The sequence below is a fragment of the Cryptomeria japonica genome, chromosome 7, assembly GCF_030272615.1.
Source record: "Cryptomeria japonica chromosome 7, Sugi_1.0, whole genome shotgun sequence".
NCBI lineage: Eukaryota > Viridiplantae > Streptophyta > Pinopsida > Cupressales > Cupressaceae > Cryptomeria > Cryptomeria japonica.
The window spans coordinates 360,958,095-360,977,380 of NC_081411.1; the positions used below are offsets into that span (position 1 = coordinate 360,958,095).

General features: G+C 37.3%; 1 protein-coding gene across 1 annotated transcript; it reads left to right on the plus strand.

Moving 5' to 3' along the window:
- The first annotated feature begins 16,843 nt into the window (after positions 1 to 16,843).
- Positions 16,844 to 17,146, plus strand: LOC131856763 (uncharacterized). The gene has a single exon (XM_059208683.1). It carries the CDS (start codon positions 16,844 to 16,846, stop codon positions 17,144 to 17,146), a length of 303 nt encoding a protein of 100 aa, XP_059064666.1.
- Positions 17,147 to 19,286: the final 2,140 nt, after the last annotated feature.

Below are 19,286 nucleotides of genomic sequence, written 5' to 3' on the forward strand. Positions count from 1 at the left end.
AGAGAGAGTGTCATTGCATAGAGTGTGATGGTTACCCTAGGTAGGTCTCCATAGGTCCCGACCCCTAACCTGCATTATCCTGGTAACCTTTCCCAAACCCCTGGTTCCATCCAAGACTCATGCGGACCCTACCAACCCTTCGTGAAGATAAGGTGGTCGGTTTTCCATTCCAGGCCTACCTGCTACATCTTGATTCTATATGAGCACTCAACCATGAGCGGGGTACAATATCATATTTAATGTTTAGAACTACCCACCTCCTAATCAATTATTAGGTTATCACTTATTAACTCAGTTTCAAGTGGTTATCCAGCAAACCACTTCGGGCGCAGCCCCCACTTGAAAGCCACTCTCCCATAGGACACTATACAATCATAGTCTCTCTAAGAGAACCCTATGACAATACTGGTAGCCATATAACCACAACAAAACATAGGTGATGAAAACACAATCTTACTAACCCTTGGTTAACCATATGGAACATAACACAACATGGTTTACATCAACACGGTTATAAGGACAACACCTAATCAAGAGGGTACAACAACCACTACAACATGACGACTAAACATTTACAAGAATTGCAACGAGATCAAGCTCTTTGCTAAGAAATACCAAATTCACTAAGATCATAATTCAAACAATCTTTTGAAAATAATAAAATCATTATATACTTGCAATTCAACATTTAAAATTTAACAAAACACAACCACACTTTAAAAGAAATTCAAAGTCATCATAAATCTAATAAGGGTAGAATTTAAACTAACCATAAATAACCAAATGCCCCCTTTTATTTTTGAACAAGAAAAAATCATAATAAGGGTTAGTGCAGGATCATGGGGGGAAAAAAGTGGCGATGTGAAAAAAAATAGCCTTCTCCACTCGCCTAAAAATGCGAAAAATTCGTGTTGACTTTTTGCTTAGCTTGGGTGTCAGCACACCTTGGCATGGTAAACACCTAAGCAAATCGGATATTCGATAATATCGGATATCCAATTTTTGTTTATAATTTTAAATTAAAAAATAAATTATATAATATATAATATAATATGTAATATTATATAAAAATGGCTCTGTAAAATTTCGGATCCACGAAAAAGTGGAAAACTGAAAAAATGAGATTGTGAATTGAAAAGTAACAAGGCAAAAGAAAAATCATGGACACACTAAGCGCTCCCCATGGCAAGCAGAACAGCCTCAAAAATTCACCCACAACAATAAGGTGGGGTCTGCAAACAAATTTGAGGCCCTAAATACCTGCGCCATGGGAGCAAATTCCATCCCAGTTTCTCTGAATCAAAGATGCAAGGAGGCAGGTAGGGTTCCAAGGGGTCCTCCAACCAATATTGAGATCTCAAAATCTCAAAAAGATAAAATAATCCTTGCATCTATAGCAGGAGTTTTTGGTTGGTTTGGGAAACAGGGGAACCCTAGACCAGATCAAGGTATCTATAATTATGCAGGAATGGGAAAGGTCAATAGGTGGCCTCCATAAAAGTCATCTTCCCCTGGAAATCCTATCACCACTGGTGTGAATTTAACAAAATTAGGCAAAAGGCGAAATAGGGGTGAGTCTTTATCAAAGCCCCCAATGAACCCTCCTTAGGCTATCACCTCTGAATATATACGATAGAAATATGAAGGGGAGCAACAAGCAACAAGTTATTCCAAATCAAACCAAAAAATAATTATTATCAGGAATCAGTACACAAATAGTCTTTGGGAAGAATATATGAGTCAGGGGCTATTTGGAAAATGGTGCGGATATGGTGCCTCCACCTCAGAAATTACCCAATGGCTGGTATCTGCCACCAAAGGACAGGTAAGTATCACAACCTTAGAGGACAATTATCTATTTATTCTATGTAATTCATCAGAATTAAAGGAGAATATACTTAACAATCAACCTTGTTTCTTTAAAGGTTACTACTTTTCTTTTTTTAAATGGAGGCAAAATTTCTCCCCTAAATGTTTGAAAATTGCTTAGTTCCCAGATGGGTAGAATTGCCAAATCTCCTAGTAGAACTTCTTAATGAGCACTGTCTGGTTAGAATAGGGGATTCACTGGGAGGTTTCAAGGGTTTAGAAGAAAATTATAGAGATTCTGCAACTACCAGAATAATGGCAAAACTGCATGTAAATGATTTAAGCTTGGATCCTATTAAAATAATAACTAACCATTCGATGTATGTGGTAAGACCAGAGATATATAAGGGTAGGGTGGAACAAACTGAGGTAATCTTACCATGCCCAACCCTTCCCAGCCCTAAACAACACAAAAAGATCAAAAAATACCCTCTGAGGATATGGTAAACATCACCCTGAGCCTGGTTGGAAGCGGATTTATTATAGAAACATTGGGGCAGATAAAATCTACCAAAATAGATTCAAAAGAAAAGGATATGAATTCAATCCACAAACCAATTCCAAAACCAACACCTAGAGAAATCCCCACCCTAGAATTGGAGGAAGGGGAAATTGACTACAGTATTGAGGGAATATCTGATATTCCCTCATTAATGGACCAAGACATCTTGATGCCTCCCATGGGAGACCAAACCCTCTTAAAATGGAGTATGGAGGATCATTCAAAAGAGAAGATAGGTATGGATTGTCCTAAGGAAATTAAACAAAGCCTGAAAAAGGATACCCAACTAGATACCACACATGAAAACGATGGCTTTGAGTCATCACCCATTAGTCCCCTTATATTAGATATAGCGGAAACAGAGGAGGAGTTTTTAAGGAGGATCACTGAGGAGAATAAAATCATTTTGGAGTATGTGGGCAATGAAACAGTTAATGACTTGACTGACTCCTTTATAAATGAAGTGGCGGATGATGAGGAACTTCCATATCAGAGAAGACTACTAACGTCAGGTCTCTTGAAAGGGAATATTACAAAGGCTTAAATTATAGAAGTAGAGGCTCCTATGGACAAAGAAGAAGAGGAGTTGGGCTTAGCTAAAACATTGAATAATATTGAATCCCTAGATTGTGCAAGAGAGGTAAAAAGAAGAAGAACAAAATAAATATCAGAACCCATTAATAAAGCAGGCAAGGTTGAGGGCCAAACTACATTAACAAATCTCTTTTATGCAGGGAAGGGAAAGGTCCTTCCCAAGGAGAAATGAAGCTCTTCACATGGAATGTTAGGGGCTTGAATGCCCCTAAAAAACAATGTATTTTAAAACACTGCATAACTAAATTTAACCCATATATAATTATGCTACAAGACTCCAAATTAAGTAAAGATGAGTTAGAAGTATTTGACAAAAAATTGGGAATAAGGAGAATGGAAGGCTCCCCTACCAAGGGGGATTTGGGAGGAATAGCAATAATATGGGACCCCAGGGTAGTGGCCTTTAACCTACTTTATAAGTCCCCTAACTGGATGTGTGGTAGGGTCAATAATATTAAGAGCAATATAAATTTTGTCTTATTCAATATCTATGGACCTATTCAGAATAAAGATAAAAAGAAAACCTAGGATGAGATAGAACAATTTCTTACCTCTATCCTAGATCAGATATGTATCATTGAAGGTGACTTCAATGCCATTATTGACCCATCAGAAAAATGGGGGGGCTTAAAAAAAGTCAACCAGGCCACCATTGATCTCAGAGAATGGATATTCAATTATAACCTCATGGAGGTTAAAACAGAAACAAACTCCTTCACATGGAACAATAGAAGGAAAGGATTCTATAACATTGCAGAAAAGTTGGATAGATTTTTCATATGAGGAAATTGGGCCAACATATCAAACACCTTTGAAGAAAAAATCCTCCCTCTTTCAAATTTAGACCATTTCATGGTCCAACTTTCTATCTCTGAAATGATTCCCTCTACTAAAAGCCCTTTTAGATTTGAACTAATGTGGCTAAGAGATGAAAACAGCTTAAAATTAATAGAAAAATGGTGGAAGGAATTTGGAGTGATAGGCTCTAAACCGTTCATATTAGTCACTAAATTAAAAATAGTAAAACAAAATCTAATAGCCTGGAACAAAAATCAGTTTGGCAATCTCTTTAAGAATAACACATAAATAGAGGAAGCTCTAAAAGAAGTGAATAAGGAGGTCATTAGATCAGGTATGGACAATAATCTCTACATGAAGGAGAAATCCTTATTAATAGAATATGAGGAAACTATGGCTAGAGAAGAAATCTTTTGGAAACAAAAGTCTAAAGAAAATTGGTTGGAGTTTGGAGATAAAAACACCAAGTTCTTCCATAACAACACAAAGCAGAGGAGACTAGTTCATAGAATTGCTAAAATCAAAACCAAGTCTAGGGATCCCAGCTGTAACCCAGAAATCATAAGTGTAGAAGCAATTGAATACTTTATGAACATCTTTAACAATCAGGAAGGCTCTAGATTAACCTCTAGGAATGAAGTGCTCAAATGTATTCCAAAGATAATAAATAAGGATCAAAACCAGTTATTGAATGCTAAATTCTTTAAGATAGAAATTGAGAAAGCTCTTTTCCAAATGAATCCAGACAAGGCCCCTGGGTTGGATGGATTCCCTACCTCCTTTTATTAGCAATGTTGGCACTTCATTGGGGATCAAGTCACAAAGGCATTAGAAGGAATTAGGAATTTAGGGAAGATCCTTAAGGAATTAAACAATACATTCATAGTTTTGATACCAAAAAAAGACAAAGTTGAAAGTTTTGAAGAATTCAGACCTATAGCTCTATGTAATACATATACAAAATTTTAACTAAAACCATTGCAAACAGACTTCACAACCTACTCCCTCTTTTAATTATTGAGGAACAAATAGGTTTTGTACTAGGACGCTCAATCTATGATGGAATCATTATTGCCCAAGAAGCGATACATACAGTTCAAACTAATAAAGACCCAAGTATGCTCATCAAACTAGATATAAAAAAATCCTATGATAAGGTTGACTGGAACTTCTTATGTAAATGCCTTGAAGCTTTTGGCTTTGCTAGACAATGGATCAATCTTAGATATGAGTGTATATCAACACTAAGAATGTCAATCCTCGTCAATGGGTCTCCTGCTGGTTTCTTCAATATCTCCAGAGGACTAAGGCAAGGGGATCCAATCTCTCCCTTCCTCTTCATACTAATGGTTGAGTCCCTTGGAAGACTATTAAATGCTGCAAGAGAACAGTCATCTATTCAGGGAATTAAAATTACCAGTGGCTTGGAAGCAACTACACATCAACAGTTTGTGGACGACACCATGCTCTTCGAGCATAGTGATATTCAAGAAGCCAAAGCTATTAAACAAATTCTATAGACCTACTCAATGGTGTCATGACAATAAATTAACACCACAAAATCCAATATTTTCTTCTTCAATACTGAAGAGAAACTAGTAGACAAGATATGCAGAACCTTCAAATTCAATAAAGGCATAATGTCGTGCAAATACCTAGGCATCCCCTTGGACAAAGGTTGCAGATCCTCAAATTTGTGGGATCAAATTATATTAAAAATAAAAAATAGAATTAGCTCATGGAGTGGGAAATGGCTATCCTCAGCCCGCAAGGCCACCATGATAAAATTAGTACTATCTACTATGCCCATATACCAACTCTCTTGTATAGACCTAACTTCAGTAAAAAAGAATGAAATAAATAAATACATTAGGACCTTCTTCTGGCAGGCTAGTGAGAAATTCAAAATGCCTTTGATGGCCTAGGATAAAATTTGCAAACCTAAAGACAAAGGAGGTTTGGGGATAAAAGATATGATTCTACAGAGAAAAGCCCTTGGGGAAAAATTGGTATGGAGAATGCATAACAATCCCCATTTAAAATGGGCTAGGATCCTATACAACAAATATCTCCATAATAATGATCCAACCAGCATCTTTAGAGTACTCTCCCCCTCCAAGGGATCTAGAATATGGAATTTCATGATGAACTGCAAGGAAATAGTATCAAAAAAGCTAACATGGAATCTAGGGAATGGCAAGAAAGCACTATTCTAGTTAGATTCATGGGGAGGTTACCCTACAATAGGTGAAGATAACAAATTTGACACTTCTAGGGTAATCCTGGAAAGATTATGGGGTGATAAGGTTGCTAACTATATTGAGGAAAAAACAATGGAGGGTATAAAATCCTGGAGGTGGAAATCGTTTGGAAATTTGGGTCTACCAGCCAATGAGTTAAGAGAATTGGAAAAGATATTGTTGTCCAGGAAAATTTCTTTTTGTAAGGATGAGGATGGAGTAATCTGGGCAAGGGCTAAGGATGGTAGGTATAGCACAAAAGAAGGATACAACATTCTTATAAAATAGGGGCTTGATACTGCTAAGGACATTCCATTAAAACTCTGTTGGGATAAGAGATGCCTTCCCAAAGAAGGGCTATATGCTTGGCTAGCATTACAAAACAAAGTCCTAACTGCTGACATATTCAGAAAAATGGGGTATGAAGGCCCCAACAGATGCCCACTATGCAAGAAGGAAGAATAATCAACCAATCATCTTTTACTTGTGAATATTCTCATAATTGTTGGAGGTGGCTTAGAAAACAAATGAATTGGTACTCCCCCATCCCAGACTCAGTCATGGCTATGTTTCAAGAATGGCCCATCAAGAGAAAAGGGAGAATTGATGATGGGATTTGGGTGGGCTTTGGGTGGTAGTTCCCTCAATGCTTGTATGAGAGATTTGGAAAGAAATAAACAGGAGAATTTTTATAGAAGACAAGTTGGAATGGCAGCAACTCACAAACAAGGTAGAGGTGGCCATAACAGAACTAATTAATAGTCACTCTATGAAAGGCCATAAAAACATGGAAATGACACAATGGGATGATAAAATGAGATTAAAATGAGATAAAATGAGTTTAAAATGATAAAATGAGATTAAAGTGGACGATTCCCCCATTTATTGGGGATGGTCCTACTAGCACTATTCAAAAACACAAAGTCTGTAAGTGGATGCCCTCAACTGAGGGTTGGTTAAACTCAATTTTGATGGAGCCTCTAGAGGCAATCTAGGAGTGGCGGGCATTGGATGTTGCATACATAACTCAAAGGGAGAAGAAATAGCTACTCTAGCCCATCCTTTGGGTATTAGCACAAATAATGAAGCTGAACTTAGAGCTCTTGAGGAAGGAATTAAATTATGTAAAATCCTAAAAGTTGATAAATTAAGATAGAAGGAGACTCTTCCATCATTATCAATGCCCTCAGGAAAGGGGATATGCCCAATTGGAAACTAAATGCAATCCTAAACAACATTCTTAGCATGGTCCAACCCTTCGAAAGAGTAACCTTCAACCACATATATAGGGAAGGTAACTCTAGGGCGGACCATCTTGCAAACCAAGGTGCAGATGGAAAACCTAGTATCTACATAAAGCCTGGCCACTCACCTCTAAGTTGATCCTCATAATAGTAAATAGTGGCAAGGGATTACTAATAGAACCTAAAATTGTTAATAGAAACTACAAAGTAATTCCTTTAATCAAAATAAAATCACAATTCTCACCATAAGAAGTATACACTGCATAATTAGCAATCGGATCGTAATCAAGCAACTACGAGGCCCCTTCTATATATAACACTAAGATAGCATTTAAACTCAACACATGTTAAGATACTCATTAATGGATAATATTTATTCCCCCACAAAAGTATAGTTTTGAGGGAGATGAGGTGTCAATTAATTACTATGTTGGCCTTATACCATAAGGAGTAAGAATTTGATATTATTAACACTTTACCCTGATATGGGAAGATGCACTTATATGATCACTTTTTGGTAGACAAGAAAGGCCTATCTTAATAATAATTACGATTTGACATCAAAGGCTTGCCCATTAATTATAGTGGTTTCTAGAAAGTTCATCTATATCTTAAAAAAGCTAGACAAATCCTTCATCATTCATGGTAGATGCTCGCTAAACTATCTAATTCCCTCTAATAACAGTTTTTTAGACAGAAACCATGGATACCCCGTTTACATTGAAAAGCCTAAAAAAGACAAATGGCCTTCGTTGGGGCAATTTCAAGGGATAGGTTGACAAGGATCATCATATTCCCCCTTGATTTGGTGATGGATGCAGTGGAATGCATCCTTGGCAAGGAATTCTTAACTAATGAAGACCGAACCAGAGCCAACAATGACATCACGACCATGCTCTTAGCGGTCACGATGTATATTGAAAAGGACAAAGTCATTATGGTGGGCCTATGAAGGGCAATCTTCAAGGCTTTAATTCAGGCTGAATTAGATAGGGTTATGGTCAATATCAATGATGAGATGACCACTCCTAGACCTTCACACTATGACATTTTGATTATTAAAAACAACTTGGTTCCTAGAAAGCCAATATTGGTTATTGAGGATCATGAGGCCTTAACGTCAGGGTGGAGGAGATACAAAGAAGCATTGAATTTCTCCTCAACCTATTCCACCTTCACGCGCCTAGGACAGCATCATGGTTTGAACACTACCTCAAGCTACAGGGCCTTGAGCTTGAAGGGGAATCTGACACCCCGGGATCTTTAGAAGAATGATGATATACCTGAGGCGAGCCCCTCTTTCTTTTGTAATTTTTTGTAATACACAGTATAGCTAGGGCTTATTGTTAACTCTGCATAGTTTATAAACTCTCTTTATATTAAAATAGAGGCATATTATAGCTAGTAGAAGATCCACCCAATAGACTGTTATACATAAGATGCATGTGTAGTCAAACTGAGACAAGTGGAGAAGTTTTGAAAATCTCAGAGCAAGGTCTAGGTAAACTGTGAATGTATAGTCCGTTAAATATATGCTAACGTTATATAGTGTTTATTGTAGATTGGATATATGCAGTCTGAGGCAAGTGTCTATTATTTTGCCCTATTATAGGTGGTAATATTTAAAATTACAAGCGTAACCCTAATTATTCTGATAATTCTAGTTTATGCTTAAATATATAGTACTCAACATAATTATTGTTAACCCTCTCTATGAAAATAATACCTTTCATTAAAAATATGAAAAATGTTATTAGCAGGTTGTTTCCCAGATAATCACTTACAATGGATCCCGTTGATATCTAAATATTCTAGCTTGTTTATATAAATACATAAATATATATATACATATATCTATACATATATATACATATATATACATATATATATACATATATGTATATATATATATATGTATATATATAGACATATATATCTATAGACTTATATATATATAGATATATATATATATATACACACAAATATATATTTTTATATATTTGTATATATTCATAACTATATATAATGACATTTTCATATTTTTTGTCCCTTTGTGCCTAGCGGATGGTTATTTTGGATCCTTCATGCCCGATTTGTTCCAATGGCAGCCTCTCATGGCTACTACTCCCCTCATGATTTATTAACATTATGATTGGAAGTGCACTATTCAGGAGGATAACACTAGTTATGGCTAGGTTATTATAAGATAACTTAGGATATGTAAAGTATTAATATATTTAGATAGTAACAGTTTACTGAATCAAAATCAATAGTCCACTTTAGAAATTAGCTGTTGTGGCTTATTTCAACTGGTTATCTATTTATTTGGGCTGCCTTTAGAATAAATCTAGGCATTAAATATTCATCATTTTTAAAATATGTCAATTTGTCATAAAATTGTCAGAACAGAACAAGCCATGGCCCTATTTCCTGCTACTTAAGGTCTTCATGTTAAGACTCCCTATCAAAAATAGGAATGGGTCATTTAGGGCCTGTGTAAAATGACAATTATAACTCATGCAGAATATGGCATGTAGGGTGGTTCGTGGTTTCTATTGTATTAACTCTCAATAGAGCTTGCGAATGATGGAGGTTGTTATTTAAGGAAAATGAGTTCTGAAGGTTTTGAGCTCCTTATCTTATAGAATACTATTTGTTAGTATTGGGTGTGCTAAACTTCATGTTTTTCCTTAATACAAGCATGTGATATATCCTCAAGCATTAAAGGGAAGATATGAGGTCCTTTTATCCTGAAGTCAACGCAAACTGAAAGCATCCTGCTGGGTTGATTTCAGGATACAAGACTTTGTATCCTCCCCTCTGAAATTATTAATGATTTTTTGCAGCTGGTTGGGAAGGATAGTAGATAATTATCCGAGATTTATGATGATCTATAATTCCTTATTAGTAAATGTTGTCTTCCTTGAACACGCACAAAAGTGTGTTAAGAAAGTATCTATCTCACTATTTTAAATGAATATCTTAGATGTATGATTAGTTATGCATTTTTCTGCAACATTTGAATGGGTTTTACTAATATTTATTTGTAAAATCAAGGGTGTATGCTTCATTCACATTGAGCATATATGTGATAAAATAACTGCATATGCCCAAGATATTGAGGAGGATATGGTTCTAACAAATTGTACGCGATAGATGGATATATGTTTTGGTGTTTTGGTTTTTGCTATGTGCATGTGGCAATAGGAAAAAGAGGAAATGCATAAGGAACTAAGAGCACCAAGAGAGGTTTAATAGGCAAGCACCATGGCACTACTCTAAAGCCAAATAAATAATACCACCACAATAGTACTAATGAAAGATCTAACACAATAGGTATTGTGTATTTATGTAACCGGCTGGACAAGGCTAATTGTAAAAACAAAGCATGTTTCACCAATATATGATAAATTGCCAACCAACCAGAAATTTATGTAAACTTGTATGCTAAGAAGAAATTCCTTGGGTGAGACTAGAGGTTTTCTTGCCTCAATTCTTTCCTACCAGTGCCCACACTGAATCGAGGTGTAATTCTTAAAATTTAATAGAAATATTGTAGCTATGGCCTATTACCTATAAGAAGCGGAATAGTGTTTTGGATCTTCTCTGCAAATGTCGATAGACATTAATCGAAGCCTTGGAGGGAAAAGGATAAACTCGGAGGAGATATGCATTGACTTTATAGAGGAATTGGAGGAGGATGTGTTCTTCTAGGAAAGCATGCGGTCATTGCAAGGATTATCGGGTTGAACTAGTCAAGAAAAGAAATTAAAAAATGGGTGGAAGGCAATTGGGGGATGCCGACTATCATTAAATTCATTCCAAAAGGCTTCTTCGTGGTCTTGTTCGAAGATGGCGAAGACAGAAATCAAATTCTCAATTAGGAGAATTGGTTCAGAAATAATCACACAATATATTTGCAACCATGGTCCCTGAACTTTGATCCAATACCATTGGGTATATACTCTGCACCGGTATGGATTCGATTATACAATTTACCCATTGAATATTGGAGTGAGGATCTTCTGGAAAAGATTGGAAAAACCTTGGGGACTCTATTGGAAGTGGATTTTGATGATGAGGATGATCTTTGCAAATATTCTCATTTGAGGATTGCAGCAATTAAAAGGATTCCTAAGTCAGTCACATTTTTAACTTCAAGCGGTGAATGGTGCCAACAAGTGGAAATTGAAAAATAAATTAAACAATGCCCTAGATGCAGGAGCAAATTTCATGGATTGGATGAATGAAATATGTTTGTGAGAAAGGCCAGGAATGTCCTCAAGAAGCCAACCTAGTTTTGGAGGTGGAAGCCGGAGAACTCATTAAAAATGGTTACAGATCAAGAAGGAAAGAGATCCGATGATGTTGGTCAGACACACAACCAAGAGATGAACCCTGTGACTTCTTTAAAATCAGCCTCTTGCAATTCAAAGGAAACGAGAAAGGAAGATTGTATCATGGTCCTAGGTCATAATGGTGAATGTTCGAGATTGAATATTAATGTATGGAGGGAGAATGATGTAGTCCCAAATACCCCGAGAATCACCACTTCGTGCAAAGGACTTTCAGACACCGAATTTGAATTTGAAAAGGGTTTGGATGATGATTTGTTTCAAGAAGATGAATTGGAAAACATTGATCCAAGGTGTATCAGTCACTTGGCTAATGCATTGTTGGGGAAGGCCAAAGGTTTTAGAGGTAGGAGGAGCAACTGTCAAAAAAGAGAGGAGAGAGCAAGGGAAAAAGGCATCATTAGTGTATTGGATTTTATGAAGAAAGCCAAGGGAGAAGGGTTCTCCCTTGGTAAGAGATAAAAATCACATCCTGGAATGTCAGGGGTCTATCGGCCCCAGACAAGAAATGCTTGGTCAAGCATTTTTTGGGTATTCACAATCTTGATGTGTTACTTTTACAAGAGACCAAGCTTGGTGGAGATAAAATTGGGTAGTTCATCAATTCTTGTTCTAAATGGGATGGTTTATTTCAAGATGCAATTGGCACTGCTAGTGCCCTAGGTGTGGTATGGAATCCAAAAAATGTCGAGGTGGTACCCATTGCCTCCCATGAGAATTGGATGGCATGTGAGATCAAAGGCATTGGTACAAATTTTCATTTTCCAAATTTTAATGTATATGGCCCGACGAAGACCGAAGACAAATTGAAGGTCTGGAGAGAAATTACAGTGCAAGCATCTCTAGTTGAGAAGGATAAAGCTATCATAGCAAGGGATTTCAATGCTCTACTGGATGTGGATGAGAAAGAAGGAGGTCTCAGAAAATGCTCAAAAGTGATGGAGGAATTCAGAGATTTCATTGAACACAAGAAGCTTATCAATATTATTTCAAAAAATGGTAAATTTACCTAGACTAATAGAAGGTTGAAATTCTCTAAAATATCAGAAAGACTGGATAGGTTTTTTGTTGGAGATTGGTGGTTGACAGGGGACTTGTTACTGGTCACTTGCATTATTCCCTAGTGTGGCTTTGATCATTTACCAATTTCTTTGTCAACCAAGAAGGAGACTCGCAAACAGAGGAGCTACTTCAAATTCCTCGGTATGTGGTGTTGTGACTCAGGTTTTAAATAAAAACTCAAGGTGTGGTGGCTGGAAGGAGACACTTTCGTGGGCACCCCTAGTTTCAGATTTGTTAAAAGGCTTCAATCATTAAAACATAAGATTAAGGCCTACAATAAATCGAGCTTCAAAAACATATTTTCAAAAAAATTCAGAATAGAGGAAGAACTTGAAGCATTAAACCAAAAAGTGATGTTGGTCGGGATGAATAAGGAGGAATTTCTGCTTGAAAATAATTTGAAGGAGTACAATGAAGTTTTGAAAAGAGACGGAGTTTTTTGGAGGGATAAGTCTAGGGAGCTATGGATTTCAAAGGGCGACGGTAACACCAAATTCTTTCATGCATCTTCAAAAGCCAGAAGAATCCATAATAAGATCAATGCTATCAAGGATGAGAATGGTCACTAGAAGATGTTAGACAAGGAGATACAACATACTGCCCTTAATCATTTTCAAAGAGTTCTAGGGAATGTTGACTTGGGAGGAATTGATTTTGAGCACCTTGTCAACATGAATATTAATAATATTTTGATTTCTAGTTCGGATGCAAAATTACTGGTAGCTCCCTACACCATGGAAGAAGTTAAGGTTGCGACGTTTGGACTACACCCAAACAAAGCCCCTGGTCCAGATGGGATGACTGTAGATTTGTTTCAAAACTATTGGGAGTTCATGGGAAGAGACATTTGGATGATTGTTGAAGAATTCAGGAAAAAACATAAATTTGTTAGAGAATTGAACCACACCATGATTGTGTTGATTCCCAAGAAAGAAGATTGTGTAACCATGGCAAATTTTAGGTATATCTTGTTGTGCAGCACAATATACAGAATCATTTCGAAATCTATGGCCAATAGACTCAATAAAATCATCCCTAATTTAACTTCTGAAAACCAAAATGGTTTCACACCTGGTAGAGAGTTAGCGCACAACATCATTTTGGTAGCAGAGGTGCTGCATTCCATGCGGAAAGGCGAAAAAAAGGTATGACCATTAAACTTGATGTTGCAAAAGCTTACGACAAGGTGATTTGGGATTTTCTTATGTGTGTTCTTGATAAATTTGGCTTTCCTAAAGATTGGATTGATTGCATTAAATTTTGTATTTCTTTGGTGAGTTTTTCTATGATTGTAAATGGAGTGGTATGTGGATTCTTTGAGGCCACAAATGGGTTGCGCCAAGGGGATCCTCTTTCCCCTTCTCTATTTGTCCTAATGGTAGAGGTGTTGGGAAATTTCATCAAAAGGAGAAATAGTGAAGGTTATTGGAAAGTCATCAGGGTGCATGAAAATTTTGAGGCCATCATGCATTCGCAATTCGCAGATGACACAATTTTGTTTGGTGAAGCTTCCATGAAATAAGCGAAGGAAATCAAGAATTTCTTGGACATTTACACTCAAACTTCAGGACAGGCGATTAACAGGGACAAAATGCAAGTCTTCTTCTTCAATAGCAGTAAACCTCTTCAAACCAAAATTGCAAACTTCTTGGAGTTTAGAATTGGGGTGTTCCCCATCAAATGCTTAGGGGTTCAGATCAGCTCTAGTTGCAGGTAGAGTCATATCTGGGAATATGTGATTAATTCATTCCAATCAAATTCTGATAAGTGGAAGAATAGATGGCTCTCGTAAGCGAGATGTTTGACTATGATCAGAGTTGTCCTCTCGGCTATTTTGATTTATAGCATGTCTTGTTTCAAGATGTTGCATGTGGCTGGGAGCAAGTTGGAAGGTTTTCTCAAGAAATTTGTGTGGGAAGGTGTGAAAGATCAGAGGAAGATTCCCCTAATCAATTGAGATACCATGTGCCTTCTCAAGGATGAAGGTGGATTAGGGCTGAGGAAGATGGAACTTTAAAACCTTTCGTTGGGGGTGAAATTGACTTGGAAAATGTATGAACATCCAAACAAGTTATGGTGTAGACTCTCTAGGAGGAAATATTTGGATTTGGAGAATCCGAATAGGATCCTTACCATAGCCGATGCTGCTAGAGGTTCTTCAACTTGGAATTTCTGATGGGATTGCAGGAACATCATTATTGATCATATTACTTGGTGCATTAGCAATGGCCAGACAACTATGTTCTGGCGCGATTCATGGGAATATGAGCAGGTGCTTGGTGACTTATTTGCAGAACAAGAATGGGTCAAAGAGGTTGAAAGAAAGGTTGGCCTTTTGTTAAAGATTATGTTGATGATAGATTGAGTAATGGTGGGGTGTTGGGGTGTTGGGGTGGAAAACTATTGATATTGGAGAGAGAATGTTGTGTTTGAAGTTGGTAGATCTTCTGAAAAATAGATGCATCTTGCAATTGGAATAGGAGGACACCATATTTTGGTGTGGCTCCAAATCAGGTAAGTATAGCGTGAAAATGGGGTACAAGATTCAACGTCATAGATTGAGAGAAAACAAGTGGCCTTATTATCTTTGTTGGAATAGCATTGGTCTTCCTAAAGTTGGAGCCTTCATGTGGATTTCACTACATGGCAAAATTCTGACTGGTGATAGATTGAAGCATATTGGGATTTCAGGACTGAGTTGGTGTGTTATGTGCAAAGGGAGTGAAGAGACAACTAATCATTTACTCTTTCATTATCCCTTTGCAGATGCATGTTGGGATTGGCTCATGGATAAATTGCAATTCTTTTCAGTTAAAAATGAGCTCCTTAAATATTTCCTTCTTGTGTGGCCTAAAGAAGGTCATTCGAAGTGGAGTGGATTGTGGCTAATTACCCCTGCTTTGTTAGTTTGGCAGATCTGGAAGGAGAGGGATAGGAGGGTATTCAGAGAATATTGTCTTTCATTGGAGGAGGTGATTTTCAAAATCAAGGTGGAAATTGAATAAGTGATTAATGGCAAGCCCCCTAAAGTTAAATCATTCAGGTATTGTAGTTGGGATAGGGATATGGAATGCAATTAGTCGCTCAAGGACTGGGGTTTGGGGTGCCCTCCAGTTCCAAAAACCAATAGGAAAGTTAGATGGATTCCTCCATAATGTGATTGGGTGAAGCTGAATTTTGATGGAGCGAGCAGAGGGAATCCTAGGATTTCAAGTATTGGTGCGGTCATTAGAGATTCCTCGGGATAATTGATGGGAGGCTTGTTTGGGAGTTCGGGCTTTGCCACAAATAATGAAGTAGAAATAAGGGCATTGGACTTATGTGTTCAGAAAGGGTATGACAAAGTCATCATTGAAGGAGACTCATAGATTATCATTGATGGTATTTCAAAATCTAGCTTTCAAAATTGGAAACTAGGTAAGTGGATACCTTATATTAATAAGCTTCTGGGATCTATTAACTCTTTTGAACTCAAACATACTTTTAGGGAAGGATATAAGGTGGCAGATGTTTTGGCCAATGTTGGGATTGATAAGGATCTTAGTACAATCATATTCAACAAAGAGGATGCAGACACAGTAGTTTTGGAAGCCATTCTAAATGAGATCCCAGATATGACTCGTACGGGGGTTGGTTAGACATTGATTGATGTTAACACCTCTCGCTAACCAAACCATAGGTGGCATAGTTGAGTGATAAAAGGGAAATTAGAATTGTGTTTCGGCTTCTCATCATTCCCAGTCTATAGAAAGTGGTGGTGATAGGTACGAGCTAGTCATACCTCTGGCAGATCGAAGTATATGATGGCAGTTAAGAGAGCAATGTGTGGATCTCATAAGATTTCTTTGGAATGAGAGTTTGGATGTTTCTAGTAGTCTGCATTCTATTTAAGGAGGAATGGGATAGAGACGAATGTATTATGATTAGATAGCCAAAATGCCAGATTTTGTGGGTTTGAGTTGTGTTAACTGTGGGAACTCTCTAGAGTGACAATGCCTCAACCTGTTCGTGTTAGAGGAAGAAATATTTGGGGTAATTATCTCCCTGGTGGATTGTTCCTTGAGCTTAGATCATCATTGGTGTGATGGGATTTTTAATGGAGTGGTAATCACTCCCATAGTGGATATCCTAGAGTCATAGGTGGAAGGTGTTAGTTTGATGCAATGATTTGTTAACCCAATGAACATCCATGTCGTGGCGGATGCAATTTTTGAACTGCGAGAAGGGGTTAGGGAGAGAATCCTGAATTTGTATTTTGAGCTTGTCGATAAAATTTCTTCCGCATCTCATACAGAGGAATCATCAGGAAATGGGCAAGAGGAGTCCGATGGTGATGAAGATGAGGAAATGGATGCAGAAGGAGAGAAAGATGAGGAAGCATATGAGGGAGAGAAGATGGAAGAGGACATGGAAGAGGAGACAGACTCAAACAATAGAGAGGAAGAGGAGGTTGATGGAGAGGCAGCTCGTAGAGAAGAGTAGAGAAGAAAGGCCCTATTTGCGAGAGAGGCTTGGTGCACTTTCAAGGCAGGTGTGTTGAGTGGCAACCTCAATAATTTCAGGAGGCTCCTGGATTCGGATGATAGGTGGCTTTCAGAGGGGTCAACTGACAATCTCCTTAGCATAGGGGATGCAATGGTGGAAATACTTCACTTTATTAGATATAAATAGGGAATAGGATACTAGTATTCAGGCAGTTTGGGGTGTATTTGCCAGGGTTTTTTATAGTCGGGTTTTAATTGTAGCTATGCTCTCTCCTTAGTTGAAGAGATTTTTATATTTGATATGTGATAGCATAACTATGTATTTATTTATTTTTATTAATATAGGGCGCTATCCCCACAACTGATAGCACTTACCTTTAAAAATATATATATTATTATATTATATAATATATAATTTATTATTATATTATTATATAATACGTATTATATTATATAACATAATGTTATTTTAAAATAATTTAAGTATAAAAATCGGATATCCAATTTTTTGAGACAATATATTTCAACTATGACAGCCTGTGAGTTATTTTTAACCCACGAGCTGTGCAATTTTTGGGAATCCAATATCCAGTTTTTCGCCCAAAAATTGCTAAAATATACATTGAAAGGTAATATTTTTATTGTTTTCAATCATTTTCATTTAATTTTTGTATTTTTTTTAATGTTTATTTCTTTTTCATTGAAAATATGGTTTTGTAGCATCGTAAATTGTACGCACTTGCTAGGGTGGTACAATTTCACACCTAGTTTAGCACCCGCCTTGGCGCATTTTGTATTTTGCATTGCATTTCCCCTTTAGCACTTAATTAATCAAATTAATTAGGTCTAAGGTTCTATTTCATCATCTTCCACATCATAAAGTTGGGCCCTTTCATTAAAGTGTGCCCTTTTCATTTTATTCCTCCAATACATCATTTAATCAAAAACCCTATTTAGGTCTTATTTTGAACTTGGGGGCTTGATTTCGGGGGTCAAAACATCTCAAAATCACCTGTAACTTTGGGATTCTCTCTAAAATCATCATATCCGACGGCCCTAAAAATTTGGTGAAAAGTTGTGGGGACCATGGCGCCCGGAGTGCACATGGTCCCGGACATTTTTCCCAAAATTTTAGGAGCATGATCCAATCATAAAATAAAGATTAACCCCAAGAAATTGGTGGGAGATTCAATCTCTAGGTTGGCCAAAAGTTGAAATTAAGACCTAGAGTTTCATATATAAGAGCTCTCTTTCTTCATTCGAAAGGATCAAAATTTTGGCTTTCAAGGGGCCTTCTATGAAGCGAAAGAGCAGATCTTTGAAGACTTCAACAACATTCAACATCCATCTATCAAGCATTTATCAATTTCATTCATCCATTTAGGGCTTGGAAGACATTGAAGAGCAATAGGGGATTACTGACTGAAGATTGGCTTGTACCCCTCCCTTGGGGTTGGGTATGATTTCATGTTGTTTTCATGTCTTTGCATAATCCTCTTTATATCATTTGTATCATCACTTTGCATCTTGATTTGGAGCATTTACAAGCAATTAGGGTTTACTTTCTAGGTTGCTCTAGTTTGCTTACTTGCATTTTAGGATCTTGCACACACACAAGGTCTGCACACACATTACTTTTACAATACAACTTGGCTATTCGTGGAGGTGGAAATCACCAAAGCGGGGGTTTGACTAAGGCAAAACCCTATATAGCCGCCCACCACACCTTTTCAGATATAAGTGCAGGTTTCAGAATTTGGACGACGCCGCAAGTTACAGATCTGGGAGAAGCAGACGGAAACCGAGCAACACACCAAATTTCAAAATAGAAGACCAGGACAGGGGTGTGGGGCACCCTGGTCCTGCTAGGACAGGGGCGCTGGGCGCCCTGGTCCCTCTGTTAGACAACAATTTTCAGCATTTTTGACAGCTTTTCAGGTTGCAAAATAGTAGTTTCAGGAGTAGTTTCAGGGGCAGAATCAGGACAGTGGCGCCCGCGCCCCTGTCCTGAACATTTTCACTCAGATTTTAACTCTGGCTACGCATCTGCATTCTTATCTTGTCCTTGTGTTTACAGCTTTCCATTGTTTAATCTCAATTCTGCAATCTTGTTATTAGTTCATACTTGCACTTTGGGG